At 42.2% G+C, this 16,227-nt stretch overlaps 1 protein-coding gene across 2 annotated transcripts in view; it reads right to left on the bottom strand.

Annotated features, from left to right (window-relative positions):
* Positions 1-240: 240 nt before the first annotated feature.
* SNX10 (sorting nexin 10) overlaps positions 241-16,227 on the bottom strand; it is a 47,993-nt gene continuing 32,006 nt past the window's right edge. For both annotated transcript variants that reach the window (XM_083706111.1, XM_083706112.1), the window contains exons 6-8: positions 14,408-14,506; positions 2,659-2,871; positions 241-2,224 (exon numbers count right to left, since the gene is read on the bottom strand). In XM_083706111.1, the coding sequence (XP_083562237.1) occupies positions 2,137-2,224; positions 2,659-2,871; positions 14,408-14,506 (400 nt within the window). In that variant the 3' untranslated portion in view covers positions 241-2,136. The remainder of the gene's footprint in view (positions 2,225-2,658; positions 2,872-14,407; positions 14,507-16,227) is intronic.

Raw genomic sequence — 16,227 nt, 5'->3', positions numbered from 1 at the left:
GAAATAATGGATAAATATAAACTCTGGAAATATAACATTTTTTTCTCCTTTATATTTTGAATGTACTCAAAAAGGGAAAGCATTAAAAAATTAAAATCTGGGAATTAATTGACATTAAAAGGGGGGAATGTTAATGATATATGATTAGAAAACAAAATATTATAGTAAATCTCATCATTAACACACTACAAATGTTAGCCAGGAGCAAGTCAGCACCCTGAATTTAAATAAAGAATAAAATACTTACAGGTTATTTTATTTTGAAATGTGACAAAATACAAACATTTTCTACACATATTAAAAAGGTAGAACACAGAAGAGTCAGCATGTAAATGTTTCACTAATATTTGGTGTACAAAAAAAAGAAAATCACAGTTACAGTGTGAAAGGCAGCTGTCCAAGGTATAGGAAGCAACTAATACACAGTAACAATACAAAATGTGAATTTGTGCAATGTGTGATAAAGCAAACAACACTCTGACCATAACAAATCCCAAACTCGAGACTGAATAAACTCTGAAATGATGCTCAGGCTGAAATAACTAAATATCAAATATCAAATGAGGAAATATCAAGTAAGTGCAATCACATCGATGTTGAGAGGTTTTTAGGCTTGGTATCTTCGCAGACTACTAAATCTAAAGTGCACAAATTGCTTCAAATTAACAGTAATGAGCACAGCTATGTCATTTTAAAAAGTAAACAATGTCTCCTTCCAGTTCATTTTAGTCACTGCTGCAGTTTTCCTATTTAATGTCTGTTGCTAATTTTTCAGCAACAATTCCAATCACTGTATATTTAATTTATTATTTTTCCAACCGCAGCCTAAATATGTATCTTGCTGCTAGCTCCCTTTCAGTGATTGGGCCCCTGGATATTTTTGTACAGTTCAACAAAAATATCTGCAAGACACTTAATGAAGTTTACGTTGTGCAAATGCTGACATCACATGCACACAAAAATCATTGGCTCGTGGTAGTTATCTGGCCTCCCCATTCCCCCAAGTCACCTTGGTCCTTAAAACACAACTGGAGTGTAATCCTATTCCTGACTACTCAGAAGTAAGGGTCACAGAGTTCAGGAAGGTTTCCTCCCAGTTACGTAGTCACAAGATTTCAGCCTCACTAGATTTGAACACAACTTATTTCCTAATAAATGTAATTTTGGGTGGAGTGCCAGTGAAGTTATAGTGAGGCTGTCAAAACATACACAAATTAATTTATGGCACTGCCAAGCTAGATACTTTAAACATCTGCAGTGATACAGTAAGCTTTCATCCAGAAGTTTATTTCTGTTATCGCTGGTTAACGTGTTCCCTTCCTTCATCCTCCTGCAAGAACATTCAGTGTAAATATATATAGATATCCATGTAACAGCACAGGTTTTTTAATGATAGGCCTCTTCACAAGACACGTGTTTCTTAGCCACGCAAACAAAAGTAAGACCTGTTGCCACGGTTAGGAAGGATTACAGCACCATCCTATATATGTCTCAGCTGGGGTTTATTGCCAGGTAGATTGCAGGACTGCAGCCTGGGAGCAAGCCTAACTGAACTCAATCTGGCTTACTTTTGAGTAGACATATACAGAACTGCACTGTCAAGCCTATTTAATTCAAGCGGCCTGTAACTGGCCATATAGCATTGTACCCAAGCGTTCCCTTTCAAGGTGAAAGCTTAATAACGAAACATACTTTTCAGAAAACCCATTTGGTCATTTAGTCCTCTGCTACCTTGTGACTGAATGGCATTTTGGTTTTCTGCATTGCAACTGAGTTACGTAGTCAACACTACAGTATCACCATTTAAAATGCCAGATAAAAATATATTTTGTGGATTCCCAGAATGTTGATATTCTAGGGTTTCCCCACCCCACCCCTTTTCTTTCCCTTACAGTGAACACCACAGTATCACATTAAGAAATCTCATTGATTTAGGTGTTGTGGTTCAGACAGTATTTGTATCGTTCAATATAACAAAGGCTACAAAATGCATACATAGCAAATGAACAGGCTGTTTTGATACAGTATAATATGTCTTGAGTTGGGTGCATGGTCAGTCTATGACATCTGTAACTTTCGACCAAGATAGAAGCCGTGTATCTGTCATTTGAGTGATGGCAACACATAAATGATATTTCAGGGTTCTTCAGGAACTGTGTCTGTGCTTCCTTTACATCCATGGGAAATGTTATCATCACTGCTGTGTCCAAGCCCTGAGGATGAACTGCGGAGGAAAAAAAAGGGGGGGAGGGAGAGAAAGAAGAGAGAGGAAATTGGTTTTCACAACACACTCAAAGCCTGAGTAACAGAGGAGAACTTTAATTATCCCCAGTCACAAAAGAGAGACAGGAAATTTGGACTTTTAATTAGCCATTTGGAGTGCAGTTGGATATTTTTTTTAGCGAGATAATTTAAACGCGAATAATTCAAGTCTGACTAAATGAAATTCACATAATCAGAATGCAGATAATTGAATTTCTACTGCATTCATTAATTCAGTGTGGAGGTGTATGTGAAGACTTCTATGATGAGCTGTCACAGCTCAATAAAATCTCAGTCAATTAATTTTTTCATTATCTTAGCACTGCATCAACAACAACAAAAGTGAACTGTGTTTATTATCATATGTGCATGTTTAGCAAAATGTAAGGAAGTAACCTTTCGGAATCAGAATCTGCATAATTCTCCTTTTTCCTCCCTTCGTCTTCTACAGGAAAGCGTCGTTTCAAACAGGCAAACTCGTGGATTGCGTCTTCAACGGAATATTTCGTGTGCCCAGATACACATGCCTCAATGTCCTCTGGGTTCAGCTGGGTTTGTACAAAGAGGTGAAGTCTACTGTCTGAAAGCAGAAGAGGATTCTGCAGAATCCTTTAAAGAAAATAAAGAAGAAAAAATGAACCACTTTCCAAGATCATTTTTTCAACATTGTCTTCCTTTTAAAAATATTTTTTAACTTAACTTCCAATACAGTTTTGAATCCAGTATATATGTTGGCATGGTTGGATGTGTGCTTTTCTTTAATAAATTATTTGGAATTTTAGGTGAATAAAAGCATGGTACTAATAGTTTTGAACATCTGTTATAAGAATAATTCCAAGGACATTTTTTTCCATTTAACCATCTGCTACTACCATGTGGATCAATTACTTTTTTGGCTGGGGCGAAAGGGCTGAAATAACATACTACTATGGAAACTGGTTCAGAATCAGTTACTTTGTATACACATCAAAAACATTACGAAGTCTAAGGCGCTGTAAGATTTGGACCTTCAAATGCCTTTGTAAAACAGAAATCATTTAATGTGCAAATGCAAAAAAATATGTATTTTAAAGATATCTACAAATTGAATGCCATGTGTAATTATTATCTACTGTTACACAGGTTGGGAAAGTAATTTGTGGAAGCTGGAGCAAGGTAACCTTACATTTCAGTGATTTTTTAAAATATAATTGCAATACACACATTTAAAATAAAAAACACTCAATTCTGCATAAAATGTTTAATTCAACTAAATGTGCAATTAGCACAAGCTGTATTAAACAGTAACAGCATTCTCGCCCTCCCTGGCACAACTAATCTGGTTTTTGCAAAACATTTTTAAAAATGCAAGTGGACTGCTCCCAGTAACTGGAGAATTAGGTCCTTAAAATACTACACAGATAAGCTTAGCTGTTTTAATAAATAGTTCATAGCATCAAGCCCCCAACTTTCATTTCTGAAACCAATCAAAGTAAACAATTTTCTCTAAGGGACCATTTGTTCAATATGGCCAACGAAAGCCATCCCCTGCCTGCCCCACGGAAGGTTAGCATAAAAGCACATACTGATTATCTCAAGTGTCATTTGGCCATTAAAACTGGACAATGTTATTAAAATCTTCTCTCAGAAGGGTCCAGTACTTGATACAGTATAATATGTCTTGAGCAAAAGCCTATCGAGTCAATAAATAGGCTAGGCCTGGAAATCTACAGTATTAATTATTATGAGGATTAAAGAAGATTATTATGAGATGGTTAAGCCAAAATCAGTTATGTCTACCTGAAACAAAACAGGGGTGGCTATATATTTATCTGGAAAAAAGGGGCTGGTCACCCACTCCACTCAGTGCCGTTTGAAACAAAGTGCCATTTGAAACAAAGATTTCAAATACTGCATTCAGACAGGTTAAGAATCCCTGCATATACTTCAGCTGTCCATGAGCACCAATGGATTAGGGTTCATTGCCCTGTGGCGAAATCTTGCGCACAGCACAATCCTAACTACGTATACTCGGAAGGCCTACTGAATTCAATGGGGCTTACCCACAGGTAAATGGAGTTAGGAATGCAACCAAAGAGGACACTTATAGTCAACAGCAGATCCATTAAGATGACCAAACTTAAAAGTCACGGTTCACTTTAAGTCGGTTGTTTTCAGTGGGTCTGCTCAGAGTGCAACTATACCTTTGGCCATCAATATGCCACACGTTATTGAGTGCTTCCAACTGCAATAGGGCAGGGGAGATATGAAGAATTAAGCAAATATTCTCTGTCTTGCTATTACCCTCCTAACAGTGAGTGAAGCAGCCTTTTTCTACCCGCAACTATCCAAATAACAGCAAATCTCCAAATACCCCACTTACTATGAGGTGCAGTGGTTAGCGTTGGACTAGGCCCGAGGAAATGGGGGTTCAAATCCTCACTCAGCCATGAAGCTCACTGGGTGACCTTGGACTAGTTGTTGCCTCAGTCTAGCCTACCTCATAGGGTTGTTGGGGATAAATGACAAGGGGGAGAACCACGTACACAAACTTGAGCCTCTTGGATAAAGTGTGAGGTGTAATTGAAATACATAAATAGTATATAGAGTATGAATGACTTTTCTTAACTCCAGTACAGTGGTACCTCGAGTTTAGTACTTAATTCGTTCTGGAGGTCCATTCTTAACCTGAAACTGTTCTTAACCTGAAGCACCACTTTAGCTAATGGGGCCTCCTGCTGCTGCTGCGCCGCCAGAGCACAATTTCTGTTCTCATCCTGAAGCAGAGTTCTTAACCTGAAGCATTATTTCTGGGTTAGCAGAGTCTGTAACCTAAAGCGTATGTAACCTGAGGTACCACTTTACATCTAAAGCCATGCAATATATTGAATTCTGTTAATAAACAACGGATCAAATTGTGGCCAAAGTTAAGCATTTTACATTGAAGAAAGGGACCGGCTTGCTCAATTCTTCCATCAAACTCAGTAGGTCTTAATCGTAACTCAGGAACCTTTCTTGATGCCTTCAGTAGCTTCTATGACTTCAAACCATAATTCACACAAAAAAGCAGTAGCGTTGGTTTGTTTGTTTTTTTAAAAAGGAAAGTATCATCAGTGTTTGCTTTCGAAATTTGTTGCAAGATCAGGAAGAACGTAGGGTTTTTTTAAACAACATGCTGACATCCCTATTTTTAAATTCAGAGTTTTGTAACAAAAAAGACATTTGAATACAGCATGCATGCAATTCAGTTCTCAGCAGGGTGTTGTTGTTTTTTGTAATAATAAAAAATGGTGCTATAAGTAGTTTGATTTTGCCACCCAACTAAAACCTAAGTCACTGTTCATGAGAGTATACTCTGTTACTGCTTTGTTGCTGTTTGAAATGTATTTTATTTTCTTTATAAAATAATCGGTAATCTTTAAAATTGATTTTTGATGGTTTGAGGCGTTGCGCCACAAAAGTAATGAGCACTAATGTCAATGATATTGGACAGAAATTCATTTTAGCTTTATTTCGTGTCCAGTGCAATTCTGCTAAGCCTTGAACCAACGAAGTCCTGTTATTAACTTGCTGGTAATCTAACACTTGGGAACAGCAAACAGAAGTGATAAAAGCACAGGTTGGTCAGCACCTCAAGGCTACCTTCTTTCCCCCCCTCCCTGCCCCCACCCCAATAGCTATAATTCAATTTCCAATTTTATTTTGCATTAGGCTCGTTATTTTACAGTTATTCTCTTTTCTGCTTAACAGTGCCATCTGGAGGTTATGAAAGAAGTGAAGGGACCAGAAATAATAAATCAGAAAGACGCCCCTTAAACAACAGGTACAGGAACTTGGCAGCGCAAACATGTCGATGCTGAGTCAACCTGTGAACTGAAATATGGGTTTTGTTCACCCACATGCCCTAAAATCATCTTTCCCCCAAGCTTTTTATTATGAAATAAACCGTGGGGCTCCAATATTTTTTGCATTAAGAGGGTCTACTACTTGAAATGTATAGCAAGCCCCGGGGGTTATGTTCTGGGAATCATGCCTAATGTCAAAATCACCTTAAAAGACCTTGGGTTCAATGGTGGGAAGGACTGCCAAAGTCTTTTTTCCTGGATGCCTGTGCCCTATTTTTATTATTATTGCCAGGCGCATAAATCTAAATGTGCACAAGTTAAATGCTGGGATAGCTCAGTCAGTAAAGCATCAGACTCTTAATCTCAGGGTCACAGTTCCTAGGGCTGGGCGATATCTGGTTTTCAACATTGTTATATATCACCAGCTAAACATCAGGATATACCGATATATCACAATGTCTGAGTGAAGGATGGAGTTATGTAGAGGCATTGGCTGGCTTCAGAGTTTTTCCGCATTGTGATTTTTGCTTAGCGGGTACACACACACACACACACACACACACACACACACACACACACACCCCAACCATGTTTTCCAATATATTTCCAGGTCCAAAATTATGAAACCAGTATCACAGTATAGACTTCAAACCAGTTTTGGGTAATATATGATGCCCAGCACTAGGGAGTTGGAGGCCCACATTGGGCAAAAGATTCCTGCATTGCAGGGGACTGGACTAGATGACCCTTGGGTCCCTTACAACTCTACAAATCTAGGATCCTAAGTTGCAGGCTTGCTGCAGAGCTAACCACAAGTAGATGTAAATGTCTTGCTTGCCTGCCTCATATCTTGAGAGGGACACAGCACATGCGAGAAGGGGTTCTGCATGCATGCTACTGTAGGCACATCTGAGGGGAGATCCAGGCCCAGTCAGGATCTCCCCTTTGCCTGGAGGGTCTCTACATGTATAGCCCTCCTTTGGCATGCATACAAGGTGGGAGAAATGACCACCCTTTATATCAGCAGTGAGGGTTGGCAGGGATAGCCAACGCAGTCAATTCTCCTGCATTCTATCAGCACAAAGGGGGTTATCTAAACTGTGGTCTAAGCCACTGAGCCTCTCCAATCAGAAGGTTGGTGGTTCAAATCCTCGCAACGGAGTGCGCTCCCATTGCTCTGTCCCAGCTCCTGCCAACCTAGCAGTTCTAAAGCACACCAGTGCAAGTAGATAACTAGGTACCACTGCAGCGGGAAGGTAAATGGGGTTTCCGTGCACTCTGGTTTCTGTCATGGTGTCCCATTGCGCCAGAAGCAGTTTAGTCATACTAGCCACATGACCCAGAAAGCTGTCTGTGGACAAACGCCGGCTTCCTTGGTCTGAAAGCAAGATGAGCACCGCACCCCATAGTTCCCTTTGACTGGACGCAACTGTCCAAGGGTACTTTACCTTTTTTAAAAAAAAAAAACTGGCTGATGGGAACAGAGTATCTTTCAAGGAAAACACCCCAGGGCAAGAGACAGGGAGAAAGAGGGCTAAATTTTCACACTGCAGTTTGACGTTACCAGCCAAATCCAAAATAGCAACACCTGCAGAACACCTGAATTTACAGAACAACAAATATTTATACGAGGCTTCAATGCTCTTATTAAAGTGGGATACAATCAAAGGGTTTTACAGATATTACATTTTCGTCTACACCTGTATGGACCCATGAAGGGCCTGAGGCCTGCTTAGTGGCCGCACTCTTCCCTACCTAGTGGTGGAAGGGAAGACCAGTCTGCGCATGCTCAGAGGCACTCTCTGTTGCTTCTTATATTTGTGGGTCAAGATCCTGGCTCACATGAAGCTTGGAGCATTTGCATACAAAGAGGCTTTTAAGATCCTAATCTCTGCTGGAATGGGAGCCTAAACCCACATTTTGGCTCCTCCAAAGAACAGTTTGTGCATAAAGTAATCTCTGCGATGTTTGCTTTTAGACCATCCGCAGAGGGCTCAGGATGCGCGAATCAGAATGAATTCCTCCTCCCCAAGCTAAAAACAAGTATGTTTTAATAAAGGCAAAACATGTGGTTGGTCTTGTTTGGACAGAGGCCAAAATCTGGTTCTTTTCAACATGATTTTATTAGGTTTATTACACACTGTTCTGTTGGAGGAGAGCATATGGCTGAGCAGCGCAACTTAATCCTAACTAAAGATTTCCTGTATCTTCTGTAACCCAATATAGTGACAGATGCAGGCCTGCATGTGTGCAGAAGGTTAACACTCTGATTTTGTTTTCAACAAATTTACTCAGCCCATTTACATCATATTACGATGTGAAGGCAGCGGAAGGGAGGGAGGGAGCGGAGGAGGAGGAGGCGAAACAAGACCGCAGAAACAAGCAAACACAGCCTGTGTTCTGGTGCCCTCTATTGAATGCACACACATAGACGTTTCAGCAGGAATCTTCGCGAAACGGAGGCTACAATAAAGTTTACTAAAAAATAAATAAATGCAAAAAATAATAATAAAAGAATATTTTTAACAAAATTGAAAACTGAAATGAGTTTTCCATGTGTAGACAAAAGGTAGCATACAAATTACATGTATGTTTTCAGGGTCTATTGTACTGACACCACCTAGAAAGAGAGAGAAAAATTCTTCCAGAGAATTGAGGCAATCCTAGAACTGTAGAGTTGGAAGGCCCCACATGTCATCTAGTCCAATCCCCTGCGACGCAAGAAACTTTGGCCCTGCATGGTTCTCGAACCCACAACCCTTAGATCAAGGGTCTCATGCTCTACTGAGAATAAGGGGTTCTTAGCAGCCATTGGTTGAAAAAGCATGAAACGACTTCCAGTTCTGGAAGTTTCATTTCATATTTATTGGAGAATTGATTTGTTTTCTATTTGGAGTGTACTGTTTGGATCATTCCAGTGTCTTGTACACAGTGTACCTTGTTTGTTATTATATAGTGGCCATGGTAGGTTTTGTTTCTGTTGGCTTGTTCCACTTAATATCTTAATTGTTTCCTGTGACTTTGTCATTTTGTTGCCGACACTGGAAAACCCCTTCTTGGTTTTGTTGCATTTACAAATGCATTCTTTCATAGTTATCTCATGGAAAGAAAACAATAACAGCAATCCTTATAGTTTAGGGGAGAATTTGGGTTACTGCCATTTTTGTTTTAAAATCCAAATTTTTCCCTGAGGTGGTTAATAGCAAGAAATCCAAGAAAGGGTGTTTGCAGAGGGGTTCTGACTGCAGGACCCCGATTTATGAAACAGTATCCCCATGCAGTGCCAAATTTACGTAGAAGCTAAACAAGCTATAGCTTAGGGCCCCACTCTCTTGGGGGGCCACAAAAAAGTTTAAAGAGGGAAAAACTGGGTGTATATTTCCAAAATAAAAGATAAAAAACAAATAAAATAAAACCTACATACAGCAACAGTGTTTTGCATTGTGTATGGACCTATTAGGTCCATAAATTACGGTATAGCATATATTCAACACAAAAAACAGTGACAATTTGCTTCCTCAACCTCGGTCCTCCAGATGTTTTTGGCCTACAACTCCCATGATCCCTAGCTAGCAGGACCAGTGGTCAGGGATGATGGGAACTGTAGTCTCAAAAATACCTGGAGGGCCGAGGTTGAGGAAGCCTGGCTTAGGGCCTCATCAAACCTAAATCTGGCCCTGTCCCCATGATGTTGTGGGCATTAAATTCCAGCACACATTCCACAACCCCCTATGTTATGCGGACTCACTCTTTCTGCAGAAAATCTGGTACATTAAAAAAAAAACTGTTGTCACTCTCAGCAATGGGCAGCGCCGTAATGGGGGGGGGGGGGTTGCCCAGGTGAAACCTCCAGAGGAGCACCCTTGAGCCTCTCTCTCTCTCTCTCTCTCTCTCTCTGTGTGTGTGTGTGTGTGTGTACAGAAATGTTTTTTTTTGGGGGGGGGGAGTAAAGCCTAGTTTTGCCTCTGGCAACAGGTATTCTTGGCTTGCTCCTCTGCCCTCTCTCCCATGCCAGCAGGCAGCAGGAAGTATAATCGTGCCACAGAGAGCAGCGCTGGGCCTACCTAAGCTTCCACAACATTGGTGGTGGTGTGGGGGGGGGATCTTCTTTCATCCCCTTCCCTTAGGAAGGGCAGTTTCCTTTCATTTGCTCCAATAAATGGAGATGACCCCCATAAGAGGCCAGAGTTCACACTGTCGACTACTTCATAGACTGTGCATCTGTTAAAGGAGGGTAGATGTACCATCCTAGTCAGACAGTATCAACAGAAATTTGTGTGGGGCCTGGACTTAAGGTTTGGCATACATTCTCGTCAGGAAACTCTCCCTCTCCTCCCTCTCCTCAGATGCGGGGGGAGGGGGGCACAGAAAGTTGGAACTCGAACCCTAGGCTGCTTTTTTGCTGCCCTCCTCCGTGTTTCCAGAGATTCAGGCCATAAGCAGCTTCTGGCACCGAAACAGCCACGGCTATTTATAAAAGCTGCAGACCGTTTTATGTCGGTGCTGCGCTGGCTCTGCAGAGAGAGACAAAAAGCCTGCGCATAAAAATTAATTAATTGGGAGCGCCTGCTCGTTCACTTTAATAAAAAAACCGCCTCTGGTTTAGATTTTCAAAGTAGGAGAACAGAGCATGTCCAATGTTGAGGGACATGCTCTGCCCCTTCTCTCAAGATTCTGGGCAGGGCATGTTCAGATTCCACTCGCCAGGAAAGCTGCAGGCCTCTGAACACCTTTAGCTCCTCTGAAACATAAGGAGCTGCCGTTCTACCCATTTAGTTCTTCTGTCTCCTCAGGGGTCCAGGCAGGGGGCAGGGATTGAAACCAGGGACCTTTGGCAAGCAGGGAACCTCTGTCCACAAGCCCGCAAACCTCAACCGTGGGAACATTTGATCCAACCCCGCACAATAATTTAAAGCTATATTCACTGTAGAAAAACCAGTCTACATAGTTGTCTCACGAATACAGGTATCCCTAATGCTATTCAGTCTTGTACGTATTTCTAGGGGTGAGCAATTGATGGCCCCTAGGGTAAATCCAGGGGTGTTTTGTGGCCCTCAGTTGACTGTGGCACTGGAAAAAGGGTTTTGTGGGTGGAGAAATGGCTTGTGAGCAGGAAATTTAGATGGGGCGGAGGTCCTGATCTCAAAAGTGGCACAATTTGGGTGCCCAAGAAGGCCACATAATTGCATTATGCAATTCAGAGGCTATTCTTATGTGAGTGAGGCTTCTTAATTCTAATTTAGGAACGTGCTTTCAATTTTCCTGTTGGCTGTAGTAGTTCTCTTATATCTCTGGGCTAAAATTGGTATGTTTATTTTGAGCATTTCTTCCCTTTCCAGGGAATTTGCACCTTGGAAAGGCTGGGAATCCCTTATTTATGAATTATGCTCCATTACACAATGCAACTCTCTCCTCTTCCATCTTCCTGCTCAACCCACGAGCCAAGGAATATAAATTCAGGATCCCACACCCCTCACTACACATTGCACAGATGGGGGATTCCCCAGCCTTTCCAGTTTGCGACACCCCAAGGCAGATCCTCCATCAGACGATCAGCGCACTGATGTTTATGTGGCCACAGGATGGAAGGGAATGCTTGTATAAACACTGTAACAGGAGCTATAATCCTAGCTGTTTCTCCCAGACATTATAAATCCTGCTTATGAATAAGAGTCCTCTGCGCCAGTAAAAAATGGCAGCTGCAGGCAATGAAAGTACATCAGGGCTCTCCCTCGCTGGATCTTTCCTAGGTAATCTCACTGCGGTGAAGAAAAATTATGGGAAGCTTTATGGGACAGGATAGAAGCTAAAGGTGTGGAGGGGACAGGGGATCAAATATGAAATGAGGTTTATTTTGGCAAAAATAAACTGTTTTGAGCATGCCAATAGGAAAAAAAAATGAGTGTAGTTATATAGCATTATGACAAGACAGTGCTATTCACAGCCTCTAATACCAATAATACAATACAGTCGTACCTTTGTTCTCGAATGCCTTGGTACTCGTACGTTTTGGCTCCCGAACGCTGAAAATCCAGAAGTGTTCTGGTTTTCAAACATTTTCGGAAGCCGAACACCTGAAGCTGCTTCCGCTTGAGTGCAGGAGGCTTCTGTAGCCAATAAGAAGCTGTGCCTTGGTTTTCGAATGGTTTCAGGAGTCGTACAGACTCCTGGGATGGATTGAGTTCGAGAACCAAGGTTCCACTGTATTAGAATAGGATTGTTTTTACAGCTGAAAAAAGTGTTGGCCCATAGACCTGAACAAGATTCTTTTAAACTGCTGAACGGCCATCAATAATGGATTGTTCATGTGAACAGGGGTTGGCGAATGCATTTACAATCGTCGTAATTTTATATAAGAACATATGGGGAGCTCTGGTGCCGGATGTATGTATAAGCTAAACAAGCTATAGCTTAGGGCCCCGCTCTCTTGGGGGGCCCAAAAAAATTTAAAGGGAAAAAAACCTGGATGTGCATTTCCAAAATGTAAGTTCAACAATTACTTTGATAAAATACTACTTTGTTATGTGCAAATGGCTTGAGATACCTATTAGGTCCATAAATTACCATGTAGCATATATTCAACACAAAAAACAGCGACAATTTGTGACAAAGGACAGGTGGACATATAAAGGGCTCCATTACCTTCAGTAGCTTAGGGCCTCATCAAAGCTAAATCTGGCCCTGCCAGCATCCCATTCTCTCAGTGGCCAAACAGATGGCCACTGTAGAGGAAGCCTGTAGATAGGATGTGACCATTAGGACCACTGTGGACTTAATGGTCTTACAGCGTTAAGCAGCTCTGTTGAGCAGAGCCCTAGACGTCTGCCCCAAGTCCAACCACGGTGGCACCACTGATTTTCAAGAGGGTTACTAATCGATTTCACCATTCCAAAGGAGAAGGTTCGACAGCAGCCGCATGCTTGCTGGACACAACCAAAATGATCACAGAGATGGAGCAATCCCCCTATGAAAAAAGCTTGCACCATTGGGGATTTCTCAGTTTAGAGCTCAGGAAACTTGGGTCTCCAGCTGTTCTTTGGACTACAACTCCCATCACCTCTAGCTAGCAAGACCAGTGGTCGGGGATGATGGGAACTGTAGTCCAGAAACAGCTGGAAGCCCCAGTTTGGGAAACACTGGTTTAGAGAAGTTAACACAATAGACCTGTATAACATTATGCCTGCATGCAGAAGGAGGCCAGAGAAGAGTTTTTCTCCCTCTCTCACAACCCTGGAACTCAAGGAAAGCCAAGGAAGCTGCAGGATGGAAGATTCAGAACTGAGAGTACAGCTTCACACAGTGTATAGTTGAGCTGTGGAACTCATTGCCACAGGAGGCAATGTTGGACAAAATCATACAGAATAAAGCTTTCAATGGCTACAACCAATGATGGCTTGGCTCTGCCTCCACAATCAGAGCCAGCAACGGTTCTGAATACCACTGGCTGGAAGCCACAGAAGAGGAGAGTGTGGGTCTTGTGTTCGGGTCCTGCTTGGCGGTTTCCCACAGGCATCCGGTCGGCTACTGTGAGAACAGGATGCTAGACTGGATGGGCTACTGGCCTGATCCAGCACGTTTGCCTTATGTTCTTATGAAATCTGAGGAGTATGCTTCTAATTTGCAGGTACATTAAAAAAGCAATTATAATAGAAGGTTGAGAAGGTGATTAAAGAAGAATGACGCAATAACATCAGGAATGTAATAGACATATATCTTTGTAACGGGAGTGGGAAACCTATTTGGGGGGGGAATATATTAAATTTAAATAATTTGGATGGATTTGTTAAAATGTGGAAAACTAATAAAAATTAATATTTAAAAAAGAGCAATTATTGCCGTGAAACTCCCATTGATGCTGCAATCCTAATCACAACACAATAAATACCGAACACAATACAGTACCAAACACAATACATACGCTGCCTCTTTATTTAAGTAAGGCTTTAATATTCTTTGTGCTGCAAAAAAGGACAATTTAAGCCTCTTGCCTATTTTACGTCTGTTGAGCTTGCACCAGAGAGTGGCAATTTAGTTCCTTCACCGTATCACATTTCAAGAAAAACATACATACACGCAATGCTGCTTCAAAGGGTAAAAGGGGGAGGGGATCCCAGAGTAAACAAAACGTTACAGGAATGGAAACAGAGTGTGCTCAGCATCTCAGCTACATTATGCAGCCCCTTACCTGGGAGCTTGTGCAAATGCACAACTGTGGCCACAAGGTGGCTGTCGTGTACAAGGGATGAGGGCCCCGGAAATTAATGACCTCATTAAAACAAGAAAACCACCAAACGGGAAGAAGAAGAAACAAGCGCACTCACTTTTGGAGGAACTGCTGCAAGCCTTGTCGGCGCTGGTCCACGTGTTGGGGGTTATTGGTGTTGAAAAAGGGCGTTCGGGCTGGAAGTTCTGGCAGTTGTCTTTAAAACACACACACAAACCAGAAAGCGTGAGTAGCCCAAAATGACAAACATGGATAAAAATGCTTTTGTTGGTTTGTTAAAAGCAGGGCTTTTTTTTCAGCCGGAACTCAAGTTTCAGCACCTCTTAGGTGGGCGCCGTTGCCATTATAAGAGAACAAGGGAGGCGTTCCCAGTGAACACCTTCTTTTCTAGATAAATAGCACTGGTTAAAAGGATTGCTGAACTGAGATGGAGAAAAATGAAACAATACAGTGGTGCCTCGCAAGACGAAATTAATCCGTTCCGTGAGGCTCTTCGTCTAGAGGTTTTTTCGTCTTGTGAAGCAAGCCCATTGACAGCTTAGTGGATTAGCGCTATTAGCGGCTTAGTGGCTTTTAGCGATCAGCTGTTAAGCAGCTTATCAGTGGATCAGCTGATAAGTGGCTTAGCGGCTTAGGAAAAGGAGGGGAAAGGGAAAAAACCCCGCAGGAACTCGTCTTGCGAAGCAAGCCCATAGGGAAATTCGTTTTGCGAAGCGCCTCCAAAACGGAAAACCCTTTTGTCTAGCGGGTTTTCCGTCTTGCGAGGCGTTCGTCTTGCGGGGCACCACTGTACTGACTTGGGATTTCTATGGGCAACGACTTAACACCTGGCAAAGCTAATAGCCACACACTTTGACAGCAAACTTCAGAGTTGCAGCCATGTTCGCTTGTTGTGGCAAAAGCTATGAACCGTTTGAGGGCAAGCTAATATTAGCTGATTAACACTGCACCAACAGCTTCCATGGGCTACTACACTCTCCTTCATTTGATACATGAAGTGTTAGATGGTGGTATCTCTCCTATCCTTTACTCCTCCCTCCCTCCCTCCCTCAGCAATTAGGGGATTTTTTTTACATCGCTATCTCAGCTTTCTTTCATCTTGGAAAACAAGGTGACATAGGTTTGGTTCCCAGGCATGTCCCATGCAGGCACTGACCCAGACCTCTTGGCTTCCATGATGTGGTGGCCATATGTGCTTTCAAGACCATAGTTTCACCGAGCGAGGAGTGTTCTGAACGTGCTATCTGTGCGATGACCAAAGCCAGCTTCCTAAGAACAGTAGCTCGATTCAGACAGCACACAAAGCCATAGTTAAGAGAGCTCAGCTATGGCTTGGTGCGATGTCTGAATTGACAAACTATGGCCAGCAAATGAGAATGAAAAATCACAGCTTGTTCATGATTAAAAGGTAAAGGACCCCTGACAGCTAAGTCCAGTCACAGACGACTCTGGGGTTGCGACACTCATTTCGCTTTACTGGCCGAGGGAGCCAGCATTTGTCCGCAGACAGTTTTCCCGGGTCATGTGACCAGCATGACTAAGCCGCTTAGGCGAAACCAGAGCAGCGCACGGAAACACTGTTTATCTTCCCGCCAGAGTGGTACCTATTTATCTACTTGCACCGGCGTGCTTTCGAACTGCTAGGTTGGCAGGAGCTGGGACAGAACAATCCCCCTGTCGCGGGGATTCTAACTGCCGACCTTCTGATCGGCAAGCCCAAGGCTCAGTGGTTTACACCACAGTACCCACATTAAACTGGAATTGCATGTGCATTGCTGAACGGGTGGGTATCCTTCTCATATATGACTGATGTTGTAGCTTCCTCTGTCCCTCGTCCACAAAATGTTCTCCTTCCTTTGTGCCATGTAAAAAAAAAATGTTAAGTTGCTCTGGCAGAGGCCTGTCTGTTTTAATTAT

This window comes from Podarcis gaigeae (assembly GCF_964106915.1).
Source record: "Podarcis gaigeae genome assembly, chromosome: 12".
Taxonomy (NCBI): domain Eukaryota; kingdom Metazoa; phylum Chordata; class Lepidosauria; order Squamata; family Lacertidae; genus Podarcis; species Podarcis gaigeae.
The sequence above is the reverse complement of the archived record's forward strand: the minus strand, read 5'-3'. Positions and strand labels throughout refer to the sequence as shown.